At 35.4% G+C, this 20549-nt stretch overlaps 1 protein-coding gene across 1 annotated transcript in view; it reads left to right on the plus strand.

Annotated features, from left to right (window-relative positions):
- itgb5 (integrin, beta 5) overlaps positions 1–20549 on the plus strand; it is a 63645-nt gene that overhangs the window by 38010 nt on the left and 5086 nt on the right. Inside the window, exons 11-12 of the mRNA XM_056465241.1 lie at positions 15370–15592; positions 18212–18312. Coding sequence (XP_056321216.1) covers positions 15370–15592; positions 18212–18312 — 324 coding nt within the window. The remainder of the gene's footprint in view (positions 1–15369; positions 15593–18211; positions 18313–20549) is intronic.

The raw sequence follows: 20549 nt of genomic DNA on the forward strand, positions 1-20549 counted from the left end.
GATTCAACATAGCATAAACTCACCTGATATAACATGAGAACTGCAGAGTCGAGCATTTTTTTATAAGGTCGTCAGTTCATTCAGCTCTCTTTTAGCCAAAGATGTCTGTGCCCTACTGAAAAAAACAGCTTAAACCAGCCTAGGCTGGGAGCCCAGCCAAAACCAGCTGTGTCCAGCCTGACCAGCTAAGACCAAGCTGGAAATGGCTGGAAACCAGCCTGGAAATGGCCAAAACCCCTCTAAAACCAGGCTGGTCAACCAGCTAAAACCAGCCAACCAGGTTGGTAATTCGTCTATAAAGTGCAGTGCATAGTGTAGCTCCTCCCCTTTTTTAAAAACTGCCGATAGTGTTTTTTTTTTTTTCACAGCTCTGCCAGTGTGAGTGGTTATGCTCAAGCGTATCAATTTTAAAGCAAATGCGAAGCGTCTTGAAGAGGGAAGGGTGTGTCAGTTACCAGAGAGCATTTGATTGGTAATGATTTGATGAGAAACTGAAGTATGAGGTGAGGTAAATAAAACTGTTGATCCATTTAGGTGGAAGTGGCAACTAAGCTTTACATGTTTATACCAATTTTATATCTTCTAAACGCTAATTTTGTCACTGTTTTTGAGCACACTAGCTTATAGATATCTTTAAAACCCACAATGCTGATACTAACATCTAAAAAAATATATTTTAGCTTCATGGGACCATTAAGATTTTTTATTTTATTTTTTGTCTCGGAAACAAACCACTGTTGTCCAATGCCTTCAGTATACCAAATTAAACCAGTTAAACCTTTAAAATGCACTTTAAACTGATTACTGGTATACTTCAAAATAACTAATTTAATATTATATACTGTTATCATGGCAAAGACAAAACATTTTCAAACATAATGGTTTTAATAACTAATTTCTTTTGAGTATTTTCGAACCCGGCCCCCAAATAGTGTGACCAAAACATCAAAAATAAATTTGGTTCAGTCCAAAAAAGGTTGCTATAGTTATAAAGTGACGTGCGTCTGTTCAATACACCACAAGCTGCAGTTGAAGGCTGCGCAGAGAGTGAGTCAAGTGACATTAAGCGAATGGTGCGGGCAGCAGAAAACATTTGGATATGTTTGTAGAAAAGGCCTTTATACAGCACTGATATCGTTAATAGGGATGCAATGATTAGCCGATTTCACTATTTACCGCGCTTTAATTCATTACGGTTAATTAATCGTAAAGGCTTCTCAACGCTGCGCTTCTGTTGCATGGAACAAAACTGCTGCAACTAAACAAAGTTATTCCTACTGTACTAGTTTAAAGTTCCGAGCTTATACCGAGACTAATATGCACGCACATTGGATTAACTATAGCAGCAGGCCGTTTACATATTGCGTCTTTTCCGCGCGCAAGTTCATTATTTCCAATAGAGATGTGCGCTTATTATGAGCGGTGCGCGCACGGCTTGTAGAACAGACCGACGCACTACCAAGTACACACAGTGGAAATTATCTCACACCATATCAGTGAGTGCAGTGTAAACAAAAGAAATGTTAGACGAATTATTACAAATGATTAAAATGATTATGTATGTATAAACGCAGATGATAACAACAGTTCATTTAAATACTTAGCTAATATAAAGCTTAAATTAACATTAGACAAGTACTATACTATGATCTTTTATGTGAAGCTGCTTTGACACAATCTAAATTGTAAAAGCGCTATACAAATAAAGGTGAATTTAATTGAATTGAATATTTTTATTTATTCTTATTTTTTATTATTTATTAATTGTTTTGTCATTTTTTTCATTGAAAAAACTTTCAAAAAACTTCATTTATTTTTAAGTCCAAAGAAAGAAATGGACTTTTGTTTGTGTTTTATTAATATTTTGTGCTGTTATTGGTTAATGAGCAGCAATAAACAACACTTTAAAATATCAGCAGTTTTGTTGTGATTTTCTAAATTAGTAGTGTTTTGAATTAATAAATGCATAATAATCGTGATAACCATGAAAGATTATTCTTCAGACTATAATCGTACAACCAAAATCTATAATCGTTGCATCCCTAATTGTTACGCAGTTTAAAACATGAATGTATTTGCATGTAGAAGAAGCCTACTTGAGCAATACACTGATTTTGTTCTGCTTTGAAATACAACATTTGAATATGTTTGTAAAAAAAAGCCACAATGTACAATGCAGTGATGTTATGTAGTTTCAAAATACAACATATTAACTTTTTAATTTAGACATCACTTATATTGCAAGTCAAATCTCTCCGGCCCCTCATTTGGGATACTTTTCATGAACTGGCCCCATGACAAACTAATTGAATAGTCTTGTCGTAATGTTTAGCAGCACAATTGTTCAGTCATTTTTTAATACTTTAGTTATAGGAATTTGTAATTAATTTGCACAAAACAGAAAAACAAACAGTTAAAAAAAAACAATCAACAACAACAAAAAACAATTGTACAAACAAACATCCCCAACAATAATTTAACAGCCCTAACAGGAAGGATAAAGGAGTGCAAAATCCCTCCTTCAGATTTAAAGCCACTAATAAAAGGCTACATTTTTAACAAATGGCAAGCAGAATGGGATCAGTGCTCACAAAATTAACTTTTTGAAATCCAGCCTGAAATAGGAACAAAATCCTATTTTTTTTTTTAAAACTCAAGACATGATGAGATTGTTTACAGAAGATGCCATAATGGACACACAAGACCCCCACATGGACATTTACTCAAAGAAGAAGAACCCCCAAAATGTCAATATTCCAACAAAAAACAAACTTTTAAACGTGTTCTTGTAGAATACCATCTTTTTAATGTTAAAAAGCAGTCAAAGCAGGGTGAATCGGCTTTCAGCTACTACGCCCCTCACTGCTGGAATCAGCTTCCAGAAATGATCAGATGTGCTCCAACATTAGGCACATTCAAATCAAGACTGAAAACACATCTGTTTAGCTGTGCCTTTACTGAATGAGCACTGTGTTACGTCCGACAGATCGCTCTATTCTATTTTTCTCTTCTTTTTCATTCTTTTAGGACACATTTTATCTGTTTTTATGCTTATTTATTTTATTTTTTTAACCATTTTTATTATTTGTTTTTATTTCTCTTATACTTGTTTCTTTTATTCCTGTTTATGTAAAGCACTTTGAATTGCCAGTGTGTATGAAATGTGGTATATAAATAAACTTGCCTTGCCTTGCCTTGTTATCAGACAACGATTTTTTTATCTGGAGAGACTTTAAATGAAATATTTTTAAATGTGAATCCTTCTAAAATTGCAAAATTTTTGTCAAAAGTAAACCTTAAAACAGTTTTAGATTTTTAGCTTATATTATTATGTTATTATTTATGTATTTTTATCTTGTGTATTTATTGCTGTTGATGATTTTTAAATGTTAGAATATGTTTATAATTATAGAAAAGTGTTTTTCTAAAATGTGGTAAACTTGATCTTTTTTTTTGCCATTACATAGCCATAGAAGCTGATATGGCAGTAAACTCTAAATTCTCTCTTTCTGTTCTTAACAGAAGAGACACAAAGCTAACAGTCTACAAACATCTAAGTCCTCAAGCATCATAAATGCACAGCAAGTGTATGTATAAGGTGCATACACAACTCTAATACAGTAATAAACAAATCAATAAAAATGTAAAAAGGAAAATGCCACTATAGTTCAGTCTTAGGCCTTAGTTAGCATAAGCGAGACTTCTTTAAGAAACGTTAAAGTACTTACAGACCACAAACTTTTGAAACAGTTGTGTGCATTTGTCATAATAAAAGAGGAAACTGAAAACTTGAAATTTGGCGCACGAGTGGTGGAATGATTTCTGTTCTGTTTAGTTAAACTCACTTTATCAGATCAGTGCTTGATCTCAGGTCTGTGAAACCTGAATGACTCCTATTAAAAAGCTCTGCTTGCGTTGGCCGGTTTCCCAGCAATAGCATCAACTACGGCTGTGTTTGACCTTGGTACCCTTGTTTTGTGCCCAGATCTGTAATGTTTTGTCTTTGTGCTTCAAATCACAAATTCTAGATCGAATGTTATCAGAAAATGTGGGTCACTGTGGATCTTTTGGCTTTTAAATTCTCTTTTGTCATTTGCAAAAGCTCATATTGGCTTCATGAATGAATGCATTTCAACTACCTCCAGGAGAAGAAGATCCTCAAAAAGCTTGCCAACACGTTTACATGATTTGGTGTTGTCCACTTAAATTCAGGTTGGCAAAAATATATCTTAATATCTAGCTTTTATTTTATTTTGTTTTATTATATTTTAATAAAAAAAAATTTTTACAAAGCTTTTATTTTATTTTGACTTTTTTACCAAACATTTTATTTTATTTTATTTTCAAATTTCACACAAAACATTTTTATTTTATTTTATATTTATTTTAATTTGTTTTATTTTATTTTGGAATTTTCACCAAACATTTTATTTTATTTTTGTTTTTAGTTTTTTTTTACCAAACATTTTGTTTTATTTTGGAATATTTCACCAAACAATGTTTTATTTATTTTGTATTTTATTTTATTATTTTATTTTGGAATTTTCACCAAACATAATTGTATTATATTTTATTTTATCTTATTTTATTTTATTTTGGAATATTTCACCAAAAAATATTTTATTTATTTAATTTTATTTTGGAATTTTTTTTTTTTTTTTTTTTTTTTTTTTTTACCAAACATTTTCTTTTGTTTTGTTTCATCACTTTAGATTTTGACTAACTCTGAATTGTACTGATTTCTTCACCCAGTTCACAAGGAAGAAAGCATGACCACTCTTGTTGTTATGTGGCATGTTTTTGTGAGTGGTTGAATGCAGACTGCTGATAATGTGTAATGGTGGCCAGTCGTTGGATCAGCATTTCTGCAAATGTGCTGCTCTCACATGCAGCTCCAGACAGGGAAGTGAGATGCTGCTGGAGCAGAAGTGTGTCCTCCCGATGTTCTGCACTGGGTGGGTCTTGAACCTTGGCAGAGGTTGAACATCTGAGCTCTCCAGCACTCCAGTGATTACAGGCCTTTCTGCCTGTTTTTTTTAGCTATTTTAAACTCCTACCACAAGAAGGACCAACAAACCATGGCCATATATATATATAAACACAGTCTAGCCCGAAATTTTTTAGACCCTGACAAATTCTGACGTAAAATTACATTTATTCAACTAGCAAGTTTTGTTTTTAAACTGGAAATCACACAGACTTCTAAGATAAAAATAAGACTATGATAATTAGACTATAAAGATAATAAGATAACATACAAGAGGCCTCATTGTGGAAAAATATATTTCTCAGCTTTTATTTACATTTGAACAAAAATATTGTCAGAATTTGCCAGAAGTATGAATACATTTCCGGCTTGAATGTGACTATATAGGAATCTATCTGAAGTCAGTCTGCACGTTTGTTTACTCCAGCAAACTACATTATTGGCAAAATCAGAAACTTATCATTGAGTTTCTCTACTGTGGTTGAATTGCATGGTATGAAAAGTGTTAGATATCCTTAAATGCAGCATTTTACCTTGACACAATAAGCATTATTAGATTGATCTTTTGGTTTATGTGAGTTTGTTGAGGTCGATTCTAGTGGTAGTTATTTTATAATATCAGTGTAGTAGGTTATTAGACTTGATGCTCATCTGCTTCATTGTTGCATATCTGTTTGTATTTCTGTGAGCCGATGAGAAGTCTTATTGTCCTTTATAAGCCGGACTTGATTTATATTTAAAGCTTCCTTTTGCTTGTTGACTTAAATCATATTTGAACAATTTTTGGTTTAAGAAAAAATGTACTGGGCGACACGGTGGTGCAGTGGGTAGCACGTTCGCCTCACAGCAAGAATTGGCATTTCTGTGTGGAGTTTGCATGTTCTCCCTGCGTTCGCGTAAGTTTCCTCCGGGTGCTCTGGTTTCCCCCACAGGTCCAAACACATGCGGTACAGGTGAATTGGGTATGCTAAAATTGACCGTAGTGTATGAGTGTGTGTGTTTCACAGTGATGGGTTGCAGGTGGAAGGGCATCCGCTGCATAAAACATATGCTGGATAAGTTGGCAGTTTATTCTGCTGTGGCGACGCCAGATTTATAAAGGGACCAAGCCGAAAAGAGAATGAATGAATGAATGAATGAAAAAATGTACTTAATTAAGGCTGATTACTTATGTCAAGGAAAAAAAAGTAATGATCTTTCTGATTGCCCAATTTGCCAAACTGAGGAGTTCTTATTGGTCAAAAAGCTAACTTATGCCAAGTTCCAGTTGTTCAGAACTCTTTAAATTAATTTAAATAACAGAAAATAAAAACATCAGTCACAAAATATGGAAAATTGCCAATTCATGTATATATTTTTTAGCCCTTTCTCTTTTCAATTACATGTGTCATTTGAAAAACCAAACTTTAATCTCACAGGTGCCATTTTCATTTGTTTTTGAAAAGCGTTTAAACAGTTTGGACTGTGGTCTTAAACTGAACACTGTCGACCACTGATACCTGGCACTTCTCATTAGATGTTTGACTATCATTGAATGTCTACAGGCTTAGTTTACCAAAGAATTCTGTCATTGTTTACTATTTCTCAGGTTATTCCTGTCCTGCGTAAATTTTGTTTGGCTGAACACAAAGGAAGATATTTTGAAGATTATATGTACCAAACAGATCTCAGGACTCTTGAGGGAAACATATACAGAACTGGAACGTTTTCTTGGATTTTTCAGTTTTCTGGGTGAACTATCCTTTGTTTAAGTTCCACTGGACATCCTGAGAGTCAGCTTCATACTGAGCCCATAAGCTAACCTCTGGTGTTGGCATACAGATGCATCAGGGTTCAGAAAGTTCAGTGACTCTCCATTATAGTCTTGATGATACGTTAGAATAGAATAACTATTCATTACGAAGTGTCTGAGAGGACAGTAATGAGGCTCATCTGTAGTGTGATAAAGAGGATTCCTTAATATGAAGAGCAATGTTTCTTCAGCAGCAGGATCTGCACTTCCTTTGGGACTCCGAGGCTAAAAGGGTCTTTAAAACAGGAAGGCCAGACCGGGGTCAGTAAATCAATCAGTTCAGTACAGTGATCCTCAAATCTGGTTGAAGCAGCTCTGAAATGTGTAACCTGTTGAAATAAGCATTTAAATGTGTTTAGTGTGAAATAAATAATTCATTTAGGAAAAAGTTGAAAAGTTTTACAGTATCCTATATTCAAATTTTAAAATTGGTTTATTTTAAGCAATTATCAAATCCTCTTTCACTTGTTTTGGGATATAATTTTTTTTATTGGTTTGATTGTTGTGTATTAACTTTGCATTATTGAATAACTTATTTAAAAATGATTCTTTAATGTCTCTTTAGTTTTTGGTATTATTTTTATTTCGAGTTTCAGAACATTTGTTGGACTTTATTTTAGAGTTTATTCACTGATGGTTATTTATTGATGGTTATTTCACTTTTAGATGTTTTGATACTTCATCTTAAACTTATTTATTTCCATAAATTGCTTAGGAAAAATTTGCAAGTTTATTCCTCATCTTAAATTTATTTTATTTGAATTGTCAAAAGTAGCTAATATTTAAGATTTAAATTTGATTGATAACCGCAGTGATAAAATGTTAATTCAGGAAACTACAACAAACACTCAAGTATGCAGTCAGGAAATATTTAGACTGGTCATTTCCAGCCTTTAAAAAACTCTGCTTTTTTGCAGTTGTTTACCTTCCTTTCCACTTCAGTGTGGAAAATCTGTAATCAATACTGTTTCATAATTTGTTCATTAGCATTTATGAACAATGACAACCCTGCACATTCTTTTTTTATCGTCTAAGTAAAGTAAATCCAAGTCATATTTAAGTATTTCTGTGCCATTTTCATCTGCTAAAGAAGTCAGTGATCTTCACGAAGACTTCACAGCAGTGGAGCTTAAGTTTACACCATTCAAACGCTGTAATTTACAAGCACAACCTCTGTGTTGACTGTGAAACTTTGCACCGTTAAATAAAGCTGATACTTGAGGTCGACAGTAATTGACATATTTGAGTGCTTGCGTGGCTTTGGACTCACTCATGTGTGAATTTGTCGAGTCTGACTGTGGCTGTGGTTGAAATGGGCCGAGACTCATTCCCAGAGGCTTTCAAACACGGATCTGCCTTTCTGGCATGGCAACAGCACGTTTATTCAGTGACCTAAATAAAAGATTGAAGCAGGGTTGCTTTTATTCGCTAGCATTTGTGTGGTTGGATGATGGTTTGATGGTCTAGAACAGGGGTGGGCAAACTCGGTCCTGGAGGGCCGGTGTCCTGCACAGTTTAGCTCCAACTCTAATCAAACACACCTGCTTATAGATTTCTAGTGATCTTGCAGATACTGATTAGCTTGTTCAGGTGTGTTTGATTAGTGTTGGAGCTAAACTGTGCAGGACACCGGCCCTCCAGGACTGAGTTTGCCCACCCCTGGTCTAGAAGGTGAATCATTGCAGGCAAAACAGTTTTTATGCATCTACAGTTTTTCAATTTTAGGCTCTTCATCAAGATTTTTTTAAAGACAATATCCAAAATGCACTTGTTTTGTACTTTATCAGTTTGTGTCTTTAAATTAAATTACAATGCACATTTTTAAAGTTCTAAGTTTTAGCAGAGGAATGTGTTCATACATAATATGAGCTGAATATATACAATATTCTATTTTACTCAAATGCTTGTTTGTTTTTCTGGCTGTCCGCAGTTTTTTTTTTTTTTTTTAATTATGGAGTAAATAAATAAAGAACCAAAAAAATCCACCCAGTAAAAACCGGTGATTGGAAAAATGGCGCTATAAATAAATGGCGTTCTTAACAGCGAGAGTTTTTTTTTTTTCTGTGACGAGTAATCAATTGAATTACTGTTTCCCCCGTCACACCATTGTTGCCATTACTGACTATAAAATATGCACGTTACCATAATTGAGATCACTGAAGCGGTTTTCCGCTTCTCAGTCATATGACCTCTCTTTCTCTGGTGTTGGTGTGTGTGTTTAGGGCTGGGGCGGGACGCAACCAACCAGTAATGATGATTGGTGTGTCTGTGAACGTGGTGTAACTAAGAACGTGATGAGTAGCTTCGATAAAGTACATTTTCATCATTCGCCAATCAGAGGCAGAGTAGTGCAAGGTGTTCACACACAAGCACATGCAGTCAGTCGTACACACCAACGACAGGAGGCAGAATGATGGCAAATGCAACAAGTTCAATGGTAGCTTTTGTAAACTGGAAATATAAGCACTACTTTTTCATCGTTGAGGTAAGAGGCAAGAATGTTTTTGTATCGTGCAACTTATGCCCAGAAAAAAACTTATCTCTGTGTCGGTGACAAGTAATTCTAATCTAATGAAGCCCCTCACATCGTAACACAACACCACAAACTTAGTGGCTAAGAACACAGGTGATAACATAAGCTCTGCTACCAAAGGAGAAGACGAAGCCAAAAATCAACTACAACTTGATTTTTCTCAAACACTTATTACTCAGACAGAATTAAACTAAATAATATCTAGGTATATAGTTGAGGCCATGCTGCCTTTTTATATTTATTTTATAGTCATTTGACTAATTCGATTTTAAGTAACGCAATAGTTACTTTCCCTGGTAATTCGATTCTTTTAGAATTATGTAACTCAGTTACTATTTGTGAGAAGTAACTACAACTAAATACTTTTTTAAAGGAATGTGCCAAGCACTGGTAAAAACCTTTCAATCTAATTTGTCAAAATTAAATTAATAAATAAATAATTTAGCTAAGGATTTTGAACCATTTAGAATTTTATGCTAGAAAGAACGCAAATTAGCTCATATTTCATTAGAGACACAAAATATGTATGATTTCTTTTTCATTCAAATATATAACACCAAACAGTGTTCTATATTGTGCTTATATATTATTATTATTATTATTATTATTATTATTATTATTATTATTATTATTATTATTATTATTGTGTTTTGAATACTTTAGCTCATCCATTAGAATGATTTCTGCAGGAGTCTTATAGGATGTAATAGGGTTAAAGTCCCTGGCGTTTGGCTGAGATCAACACCTTTTATTACGTTTGGCTAGCTAAAGCGTCTACTCCCGGGAGGGGGTAGAAATCAGGGGTCATGCGATTTACTTCCAGAAGGAAGTTGAAATTGGGGGGCACGTAATTAGAGCTGTAAAGGTAAACTTTTTTGATATAAGGTGAAAAATTGAATCTGTTGCAGACGTCGAACAGTTTAATAGGTACAGAAAAAAATCCACAGAGGGGGGATGATCACCAGAATGGAGATGTCACAGAGTAAAATGAGAAAATATGATATACTAGTGTTATGGAATATGGAAAATCTGTCTTTACGCTGTTTTCATCTGTTTTTATATAATTTGTTTTTATTTTATTTATACTTGTCTCTTTTATTCCTGTTTATGTAAAGCTCTTTAAATTGCCACTGTGTATGAAATGTGGTATATAAATAAACTTGCCTGGCTTTGTCTTAATGAAAATTACAACTTCTATGATTCCACACTCTGTCATGTCGTCATCAAAATACGCCTTTGTTTGATGACAATGAGTGTGTTCTCTAGCAGAGAAAATGACATACTATGCCTTTATAATTATGCCTATTTTGCATATTTAAACAGCATTTTACAAAACATCTAAAACAGAAAGTGTTTGCAACTCCTAATGTAAACTGGCTATGTAATGTAATGTAAATATGTACATATGACGATATGTAAATATGACGATATGTAACTATTGGTAAATTTTTTTCACCTTTAGTGTCTTGCCTTAAATCTGAAGACGCTGAGTGAGTTGTGAGTGTTTGTGTACGCTGTTATTTTAGAGGAGCAGTACAGTAACACACACTTTTTAAAAGAGGATTAAGAAAACAGGTGTGGAGAGCAGGCCCCGACTTGTCTTTGTTCATACCAGATTCGTTCAGGGGATCATTCATTCACTGAAGGTGTTCAACGTTTACCATTTCAAACAGAATAAACCCTTAGGTGTGGTGTGTAAAACTGAACTCTCTAGACATTTCTGCTTCCTCATTGTGCTCTTATAAACCTAACAGACTAATTGGGTGTATTAAATAACAGGTTTATTTAATAACAGATTTTTTAAAGGTCTTTATTAGTGAAAAAGGTTATTATTGGATTTGATTTTCCCCCTTAGACAAATATAATAGTAAACTTCTTAATTTTATTGAAGTTTCTTGTATTTTTCCAATTATTTGCGGTGTCTGTCAGTGGCTACTCGTTCCTGAATTGTATTAGTTCTGCACCACAATGAAAACTATAGTGTGGGAGCTGACCAACATGCCTTTACTAGACAGTTTTAGTGGCTGTTTCTCTGTTTGTGTGTAGAAAGTGTCCCTCATTATACATGTGCTTATCACAGCATTAAATCTGATCATCCTTGAGAGTGTCAGGTAACTGTTTCTATTCCCACGAGATTAGGTTTCATAAAATGCCTCCTATCCTCTGTAGTTCATGCTTCTTATAAGTAGCAAGTAAGAGTAAAGATTTCTTTAAAGAGATGCTTCAGAAAACTACTGTTATTTACACTAATGTTGAGAAACTCAGATCAGAGTTGGATGATACTAAATACAGTACATTTGGAAAACCATTTGTAATCTGATTATTAGCATTTATCCTTAATAACAATGTTGAAAACAGTTGCACTGCTTAACATTTAGTGAAAACATTCAGATGTTTGTTTTTCGAGAGGTTTATGTTAAAGTTATTTGACTGTTTAAAAAGCAGTTTGTTGTTGTTGCTGTTATTATGGAAAAATAATTCACTTAAAACATTTTAAATAAAGTATGTTTACCCCAATATTATTATTCCAAAGTCTAAATTGTTATTTTTCCATGGTAAAAAAAATTGATATAATTTCTGACAAAGGGGCGGCTGACAGCAAGAAGATTGATTGTTCAAGTCCGGGCTGGGTCAGTTGGCATTTCTGTGTGGAGTTTGCTTGTTCTCCCTGTGTTCATGTGGGTTTCTTCAGGGGGCTCTGGTTTCCCCCACAGTCCAAAGACATGTGGTATAGGTGAATTGATTAAACTAAATTGGCCGTTGTGTATGTGTGAGAATGTATGTTTTTTTTCCCAGTACGGGGTTGCAGCTGGAAGGGCATCTGCAGTGTAAAACATGCTGGATAAGTTGTAGGTTCGTTCCGCTGTGCCGACCACTGATGAATAAAGTGACTAAGCAAAAGGAAAATGGATGAATGAATTTGAAGTATTGTTCTTGGTTTATTTAGCTTAGATGAATGTTCTGACTCCAATTACTGGTAAACAGACTCAAACTCTTCTCTTTGATATTTTATTATATTCCATTTATGACTAAGTGGGTTTTATTTATCTATTTATTTTTTCTAAATTGTGGTTGATTTGTAGATATTCTTTGACTATTACCATGAATGACAATAGTGTGACTACTTCAGCTTTTTTTGTTTCATGTTAAAGAGCCTCTATTATGGGTTTTTGAAAATGACTTTCCATGTAGTGTGTAACACAGCTCTAAGTGAAGTGAAATATCCAGCTAAGGCTTAAATCTGAAAGTGGACCGTGTTTAAAACTATTGATTAATCTATTAAAAAGTCAACTCATAGTGATTCAAATGAGTTGTCTTGATAACGAGTCTTTAGCCGTTTCTGCGTGACATCGAAAAGAAACATAAGCCCTGCCCAATTGTTGCGCGCGCAAACCCAGGAAATTGAAACCTGTGGTCCCGCCCACTAACACAGTAGCAAAGAAAAAGAGAAGGACTAACAGATCCCAGTTGAATCAAGTCATGAATATGAGGTGCTCAGCTGGATATTTTTGGAAGTGTGAGGGAAAGTTAGTGTTATTTTCTCTACCCAAAGATGAAACTGTGAAAAGTCAGTGGTTGAGGTTTAGTTTTGCAAAAATACCTCAGCATTATAGCCCAGCCTGTGCGGTTCCTGTCATTTTTCTGACACTTGCTTCTGCAATTTACACGTTTACAACGGTCGTTGGACGTTTGTTAAAGAAAGTATCAGAAAAGACTATTGATGTATGGGACTTTGACAGAGCTTGACAGGAACTTTATCAGTACACAGCTCATGGATCAGTTTCTTCCTCCATTTCACAAGTGTAAGTAAATGGTTGCCTCCATGCTGCTTTGTTTACAGATTTAAATGCGTTTGAGTTTTTAATCTACTGCCATTTGTCATTGCTATGGCCACCGTCAGCTGTTCTTACACACGTGCAGCGGTCAAGGTTCAGAATAGTTCAGCTTTTGCTGCTGTGGATTAATACTGAATGTGTGTCATGGTTAAGAATGGAGCAATATGCTGGTGTTTAACTGCACTGCTTTAATGCACTCATGCATCAGGCTCACATACACAAATCCAGGAGACTGAGGGAGGGTTAGGTTTGGGGGTGAGATGTCTGAATAACACTGTTGAGAACCTGGTACTGTGGTGTTAGTAAGTTAACTACTATGAAGCGTGTTTCAGGTGGCCGCTGCGATCGGATGCCATACCAATGTTGGCGACTCGGGGGTTTCCGGGATAAATAAAAAAATGGGTGGGGGGCTGGAGATGGGTCTGAAATACAGGAGACTCCCGGGAAAAACAGGAATGTTAAAGTTAAAGTAAAACTAAAGTATTGTTGTTCTTATATTACCAGAAAAATGCATTATCCTGACTATAGTTTTATTGTCAAATAATAGTTTGGCACTTTATTAAAATATTATAGATTATGAATAGTGCATATCATGTACACTCAATCTTTAATTACTATGTTATTGACAGGGGTCACTGGTTACGCTTGCATTTCTTCCAATGCATTAAGGTGTTCTAATATCTGTCCCCATGTTTTGTCAAATATCTCCAATTAATCATTATAATCTCCAATCCAAATATCTCCAATTAACCTCTACACCACATACCAAATTTAGGTACAGATTCAGTTTTCCACATTCTAAAAATGACCCTTTTGGCCATTACCATACTCAAAGCAATCCTTCTGTTGGCTTCATCAAACATGGACCTTTAGCATGCACTGGGGTGGTTTGCTGCTGAGTTTGATGTGGCTGGGATGAGAATCAGCACTTCCAAGTTCGAGGCCATGGTGCTCCACCGGAAAAAGGTGGCTTGCCATCTCCAGGTTGGATGAGAGTCCTTACCGCAGGGGGAGAAGTTCAAGTATCTTAGGGTTTTGTTCACGAGTGAGGAAAGGATGGAACGTGAGATTGAGAGCAGTAATGCGGTCGATGTACCGGTCCGTCGTGGTAAAGAAGGAGATGAGCCAAAGGCAAAGCTCTCGATTTACCGGTCAATCTATGCTCCTATTCTCACCTATGGTCATGAGCTTTGGATCATGACCGAAAAAAAAGAGCTCGGATACAAGCAGCTGAAATGGGTTTCCTTCACAGGGTGGACCTCTGTCACTCGGGAGGAGCTCAGAGTAGAGCCGCTGCTCCTCCACATTGAGAGAAGTCAGCTGTGGTGGCTTTGACATCTGTTTCGAATGCCTCCTATACGTGTAATTAGGGAGGTGTTCCAGATATCTCCCATCTGGAGGAGGCCTCGGGGAAGAACCAGGACATGCTGGAGGGACTATCTCTCAGCTGACCTGGGAACACCTCGGGATCCTCCTGCAGGAGCTGGAAGAAGTGTCTGGGGAGAGGGAAGGCTTGGGTTCTCTCCTGAGACTGCTGCCTCCGCCGCTCTGCCCCGTGGAAGCTGAAGAAAATGAAATGAAATTAAAATTAAAACAATTTTCAACTAAAAATGCCATTTCAACATCGGTGATTTAAGAAGACATACTAATTGTATAGTGAACCATTACTGTAATCACATATGCCAATGTAGAGATGTCTCTTGACTACACAAGCAGTTCATTGTATGCTGTTAATTTTCTGTTTTGCCATGAAAGCATGTCTTGTTCTACATAACATTTAACATATTCACTAGTGCATCCTAATATCTGCTTTCAGTGGTCTCATTCATGCAGTGAGTGTTGGTTTGTTACATTTACTTTAGCACAGACAGAGTTGGAGTGATGGAGACACATGCCAAGAATCCTCAGTGCTGGAATGAGGAGATCTGCATGTAATCAGTGCACTGGAATGTGGACAGAGAGACTTCAGAGAATGTGGGAGATGCAGACAGCGGCCATCTTTGTGCTGCGACAGAGAAATGCTTTTGTTTCCGTCATTGTCAGCAAACTCTCTCCATCACTGCATGTGTGTTTGTGTGTACAGTGTTGTTTATATCTTTATAGCCACGTCAGCGACTTAACCACATTTGTTGGTTCAAAATTTTTGCACATACCAGTCATTTAACGGAATAAGAGTTTGCCGTGTCCTGATTAAAGGGTGTGTTTTGTTGCTGTTTTCCAGGTCATGGAGAATGCCACTGTGGTGAGTGTAAATGCCATGCCGGTTATATTGGAGACAACTGTAATTGCTCGACGGAAACGGCTTCCTGTGTGTCGGACGATGGCAAGATCTGTAGCGGCCGGGGCAGCTGTGTGTGCGGACGCTGCCAGTGCACTGAGCCAGGGGCTTTTGGGGACACGTGTGAAAAATGTCCCACCTGTCCAGATGCATGTGGAACAAAGAGGTATGAAACTAGGGTTGCTCAATTTAGCTTTATTACAGCAAACTCCTAAATAATGTTGTCAGAAGTTGAGACATTATTGTAAAAAAAGGCAATTTCAGGCTCTCATTCTTGAAGTAGTTTGTCCTTGTGTTCCTGTAACTTGAAGGGCACCTATTTTACCCCTTTTACAAGATGTAAGATAAGACTTTGGGGTCTCCAGAATGTGTCTGTAAAATTTCAGCTGAAAGTACCCTTTAGATCATTTATTGTATAATGTAGAATCTCCTCATTTTGGTATCTGAGTACAGTGTAGCTGTTTTTGTAGCCTGTGCCTTTAAATTCAAATGAGCTGCTTTTACCTGCACTCTGTTCCCACATGCTTGTCTGCGTTACAGTAGATAAACAGCAGTCAGTGATAGAAACAGACACAAGTAAAAGACCAAGTAAGTTTATTTGATGTATTTGTGGTGGAATTTATTCAAGCTTTTCTGAAATGAGTCTCACACACAAATGCCGTTTGCTGTACGCACACACACACCGACATATGGGTGTTTACTGACACCGTCTGATCAAGGTGATTATAGCGGTTAAGAATTACATAGCGATTTCAATTTATTTTTTCTTTATTACAAACATGCTCTGTTTTAAAAATGTTTTAAAATTCTAAAACTAATTATTGAGGTGCAGATGATCACAGAGAGTTGTAACATATGTTTTAATCAGTGACTTGCGATGAGGTTTGTAGCTGGTGAAGCACGACTCTTTTAGGGTCATATTTACAAATATATGCACTCAATATATTTGCCAGCTACCGTTCATGTTTCATATATCATATCAGCATTCTTTCTATACGCATAACAGGTACATATTGGGTCAAAGAAGAATGTAAAATGTATAGCGATTCAATATGCCTCCCAAAAACACCAGGGTGCACACTTGTCTTATCTTTACTTGTAAATGAAGTCTTTAAATGACTTGAATTACTTTGAAATTATCGAGTTATCTTCCATCCCGCCCATTGAAGAAAGCCCTTTAGCTCTGGCACTTGTCATCCGTTATTTATTCCCGTTTTATTTAAGTCCAGTTTTGAGAAATTTTTGAGCTGAGATAATAACGTTACATCCAAGATTTTTGCAGGCAGTTAGAGCAAAACATAAAATAATGGACTCCTATTGACCTTTACCACGTAGAAGAAGAGCAACCACTGATCAAGAATAAACGGGAGCTCATGTGCGATCCCTTCATTGCGGCAGAGCTACTGCCTGCCTCACCCATGTCTTTTCAGTGCGGCTTTATATCAGATCCTAACACTAAATAAGTAATAGACATACCACTGCCTCCCCTAGCTGCATGTCCCTGGTTGACATGTGTATACATGTTGTTATAGAAACATGGTGCCTGTCAATCAATTCAGTGGGCTCCTACGTCACGTTGCGGTTGGCCTCAGAAGCACTGGGATTTGGGTCCTATTTTAGCGTCAGGAAATTTTAAAAAAGAGATGTATTGGGTTTATATCACTCCAATATGACTGTGGGCACACTATACCTACACACAGTTCTGTCATTTTTCATCATAGGTGCCCTTTAAATTAGCAGGGTTTTTTTAAGAAACTCTTTTTTTTTAAATTCAGCCACAATGCTTTTTAGTTTGCAGTTTACGCTTACTGTATGCTTAAAGAATCTTTAAAAGTCAATGTTTCCACTGAAATCAGCTCAGGTTGGGGTTTTTTCAGCATTTATAATCGTAAGAAGTGTTTATTGAACACCAAATCAAAGCTTATTAGAATGATTTCTGAAAGATATCTTAACACTGAAATATGTTAGCATTGCCATCACTGGACTGAAAACACTTATTAAAAAAGAAAAGCTATATTATTTTGCGCAAAATGTACAAATATTAATGTTTTATTATTAATCTGTATATCAATTTTATTATAAACATTATTAATTATATTTTAAAGTGCAGTTTTAAGGCTCAACTAGATTAATAGGTTTAACTAGAAAAATTGGCAAATCATTGTACTACATTGGTTTGTCCTGTAGCACATTAAAAAATGATTAAGAGAGCTAATAATATTGACCTTAAAATTATTATTATTTTTTTAAGTCTGCTTTTATTCCAGCCATATTTATTGAAATTAAACTTTCTCCAGAAGAAAATGGCATAGCTCCATTACACATCTCTTGGGTAATATTTAAAAAAGAATCAAGTTTCACAGGAGGGTTAATTCCTTCAACTGTAAATAGATGGCTAGAATGTGTATATAATAAAATGAATCTGTACCAGTAATAAGTTTAATTGAAAAGCGCTCCTAACCCACTCTGTGCTTTATAAATCATGAACACTTACTCCATTTATGAGGTGCTGAGCATAATCTTTAAACACACTAGATACTAAAAACCAACTAGACGCATTTTGGCCCTAGTCCCATTTTAGCATGCATATAGTGTTTAAATGGTTATACTGTCAGAACAGTGTATTTTAATTTAGCTTTTCTGCTGTGTCTTGCAATATAGGCTTCCACCTTTGTGCAATGTTTGTTTGTTTTTTTGTTTGTTTTTTCCAGTTGAATGTTTGATATATGCATGATTTTGATATTTTCAATATTTTTATGTATTTTTTCTCAATCTTTCTCCACAGGGAATGCATTGAGTGTCGTCTTTTTAACACAGGGAGACTGGCTGATAACCAGACCTGTCAGCGCATGTGCAAGGATGAAATCACCACAGTGGAAACCCTCAGTTAGTACACACTTACAAACACTTTACACTTCCTACATTACTCAAGAAAATACTTTTGTGGTTAAGAAAAAAAGCTAACTTAATAATTAATAATTTATTCATTGGGTCAAATCGATTAAGTTAGTAGCTCAACAAATTTAAGTGGATATAACATTTAAAAAAATTAAGTTGTCCAAAAAAAATCTAGTTTGAAAAAGCAGCAAAAATATCTTAAACATGAAAGAAGATTTTGAGTTTTTTTTAATTCATGGTCTTTGGAGTTTGATAAAATTCAGGGGCTGGAAAATCTCTGAAAATGCTTAAATTTGAAAAGTGCCTATATTTTGGATAAAGTGCTTGAAATTGCACTGACGATTGATTAATTAATTAAATGAGTGGGAGTTGGCTGTTGTTGAGGGTTGGCTTGAAGACTAAAGATATAGACTGAATAAATATGCTAGGTTCAAATCCCCAAGTGGATGAATGAAGGAAAGATTCAGTGACAATGACAAACCTGGTGCACCCTGCAGGCGGTTTTTGTTTCATTTTTTTTTTTTTTTTTTTAAGTTAAATAATGTAATATTTCTATATTCTAAATTTGGGATTATAAATGTATAAGTTTAAGATAAAAGATGACACATTTAAAATTTGAGTAAATTACATTCCAATGTGTAAATGACAGTATTTCAGTATTTAAATTGTTTCTTAGTATGCTATACTGAAACAAATAGTATCTGATATAATGTGAAGTAATTTTTTATGCAAATATGTCCATATATATAGTGATAAAGTGCTGGAAAAGTTAGAAAAATGCACCTGGACAGAGGACCAAAGTTCTTCAATTTGACTTTGGATAAGATATATGAACAGAGGCGACATGGTCACAGCAAGAACGTCGCTGGTTCGATACCCGGCTGGGTCAGTTGGCATTTCTATGTGGAGTTTGCATGTTCTTCCCGTGTTGGCGTAGGTGTCCTCCGGGTGCTCCGGTTTCCCCTCACAGTCCAAAGACATGCGCTTTAGTTGAATTGAATAAACTAAATTGACGTAGTGTGTGTAAATGAGTGTATATGGATGTTTCTCTGGACTGGGTTGCAGTTGGAAGGGCATTCGCTGTATAAAACACATGCTGAATAAGTTGGCGGTTCATTCCGCTTTGGCGACCACTGATGAATAAAGAGACTAAGCCGAATGAATGAATGAAGATGTATGAACGCTGTTAAATGCAAGTCAACTGCACTTTGTGATTTAAAAAAAAAAAAAAAAAAAAAAACATACCAGCAAAAGAAAAAGAAGACCCTTTGCTCCTGACTGTACATAGAGTTAAAACCTAACTAAGTTAGCTTCAGTACTGAATAATCTAATGTATAGGCACAAACAGGGGTGTTGCTAGACCCCATTTACTGGGGCACGTGCCCCTGTAAAAATCGCCAGTGGCCCCAGTAAATGCTTTGAGATACTTTTTGCTTTATATGCAAGTGTATTTATTAAGAGTGGTGTTCTCATTTATACTGCATGGCTCATGATAGATTTTCTTTTGGTATGAAGCAGAAAGGAGGGATTAAGTCAGGGAGGTTAGACTTAATAAACCTAATTCTCGGCTTTGAGTCAGGTCAAAGACAACACACAACAGATAATCCTTTAAAACATCTTTTTTGTATTCTGTTGAATTGTCTATATAATGTCTAATATTCAGGCAAAATATTTCTTAAATTATCTTAGCATCACTCATGTGTATAGAAAGTCTTTAGATGTTTTCCAGTTACATTTTGGATTCATTTCTGTTATTTATTTAGAATAATAATTGTATATTAACAATAGTACTGTTATTTATTTATAATTATATTTTTTTGTTTTAGAATATTTTTTTCTTTTTTTTTATAAATATAAATATGAATGTAAAAGATAGATTTGTGAGGGGTGTACTCATATATGCTGAGCACAGTATTTCAGCATTGCCACCACTAAAACAAATAAACTTTTAGAATGTATATTAAAACCCAAATCATATGTTTTAAATTCTAATCACTTTTTTCTCTTTTTACTAGCAAGAAGATACTTTCAAATAAGTATGTAATCCGATATATAGTGTAATAGTGGGTAATGAGTTTGAAGAATAACACACAACTATCATAACGTTTAACATAACATAAATCTTCCTTGACATCTATCAGAGCCAAAACTTGAAAAGCAGCAGTAATCCTGAAGTAGCAGGGTTTCTGTTTTCCCTCTCATCAGGACACACTGCTGCTGCTGCT

The sequence above is a fragment of the Danio aesculapii genome, chromosome 9 (genome assembly GCF_903798145.1).
Source record: "Danio aesculapii chromosome 9, fDanAes4.1, whole genome shotgun sequence".
NCBI classification, from domain to species: domain Eukaryota; kingdom Metazoa; phylum Chordata; class Actinopteri; order Cypriniformes; family Danionidae; genus Danio; species Danio aesculapii.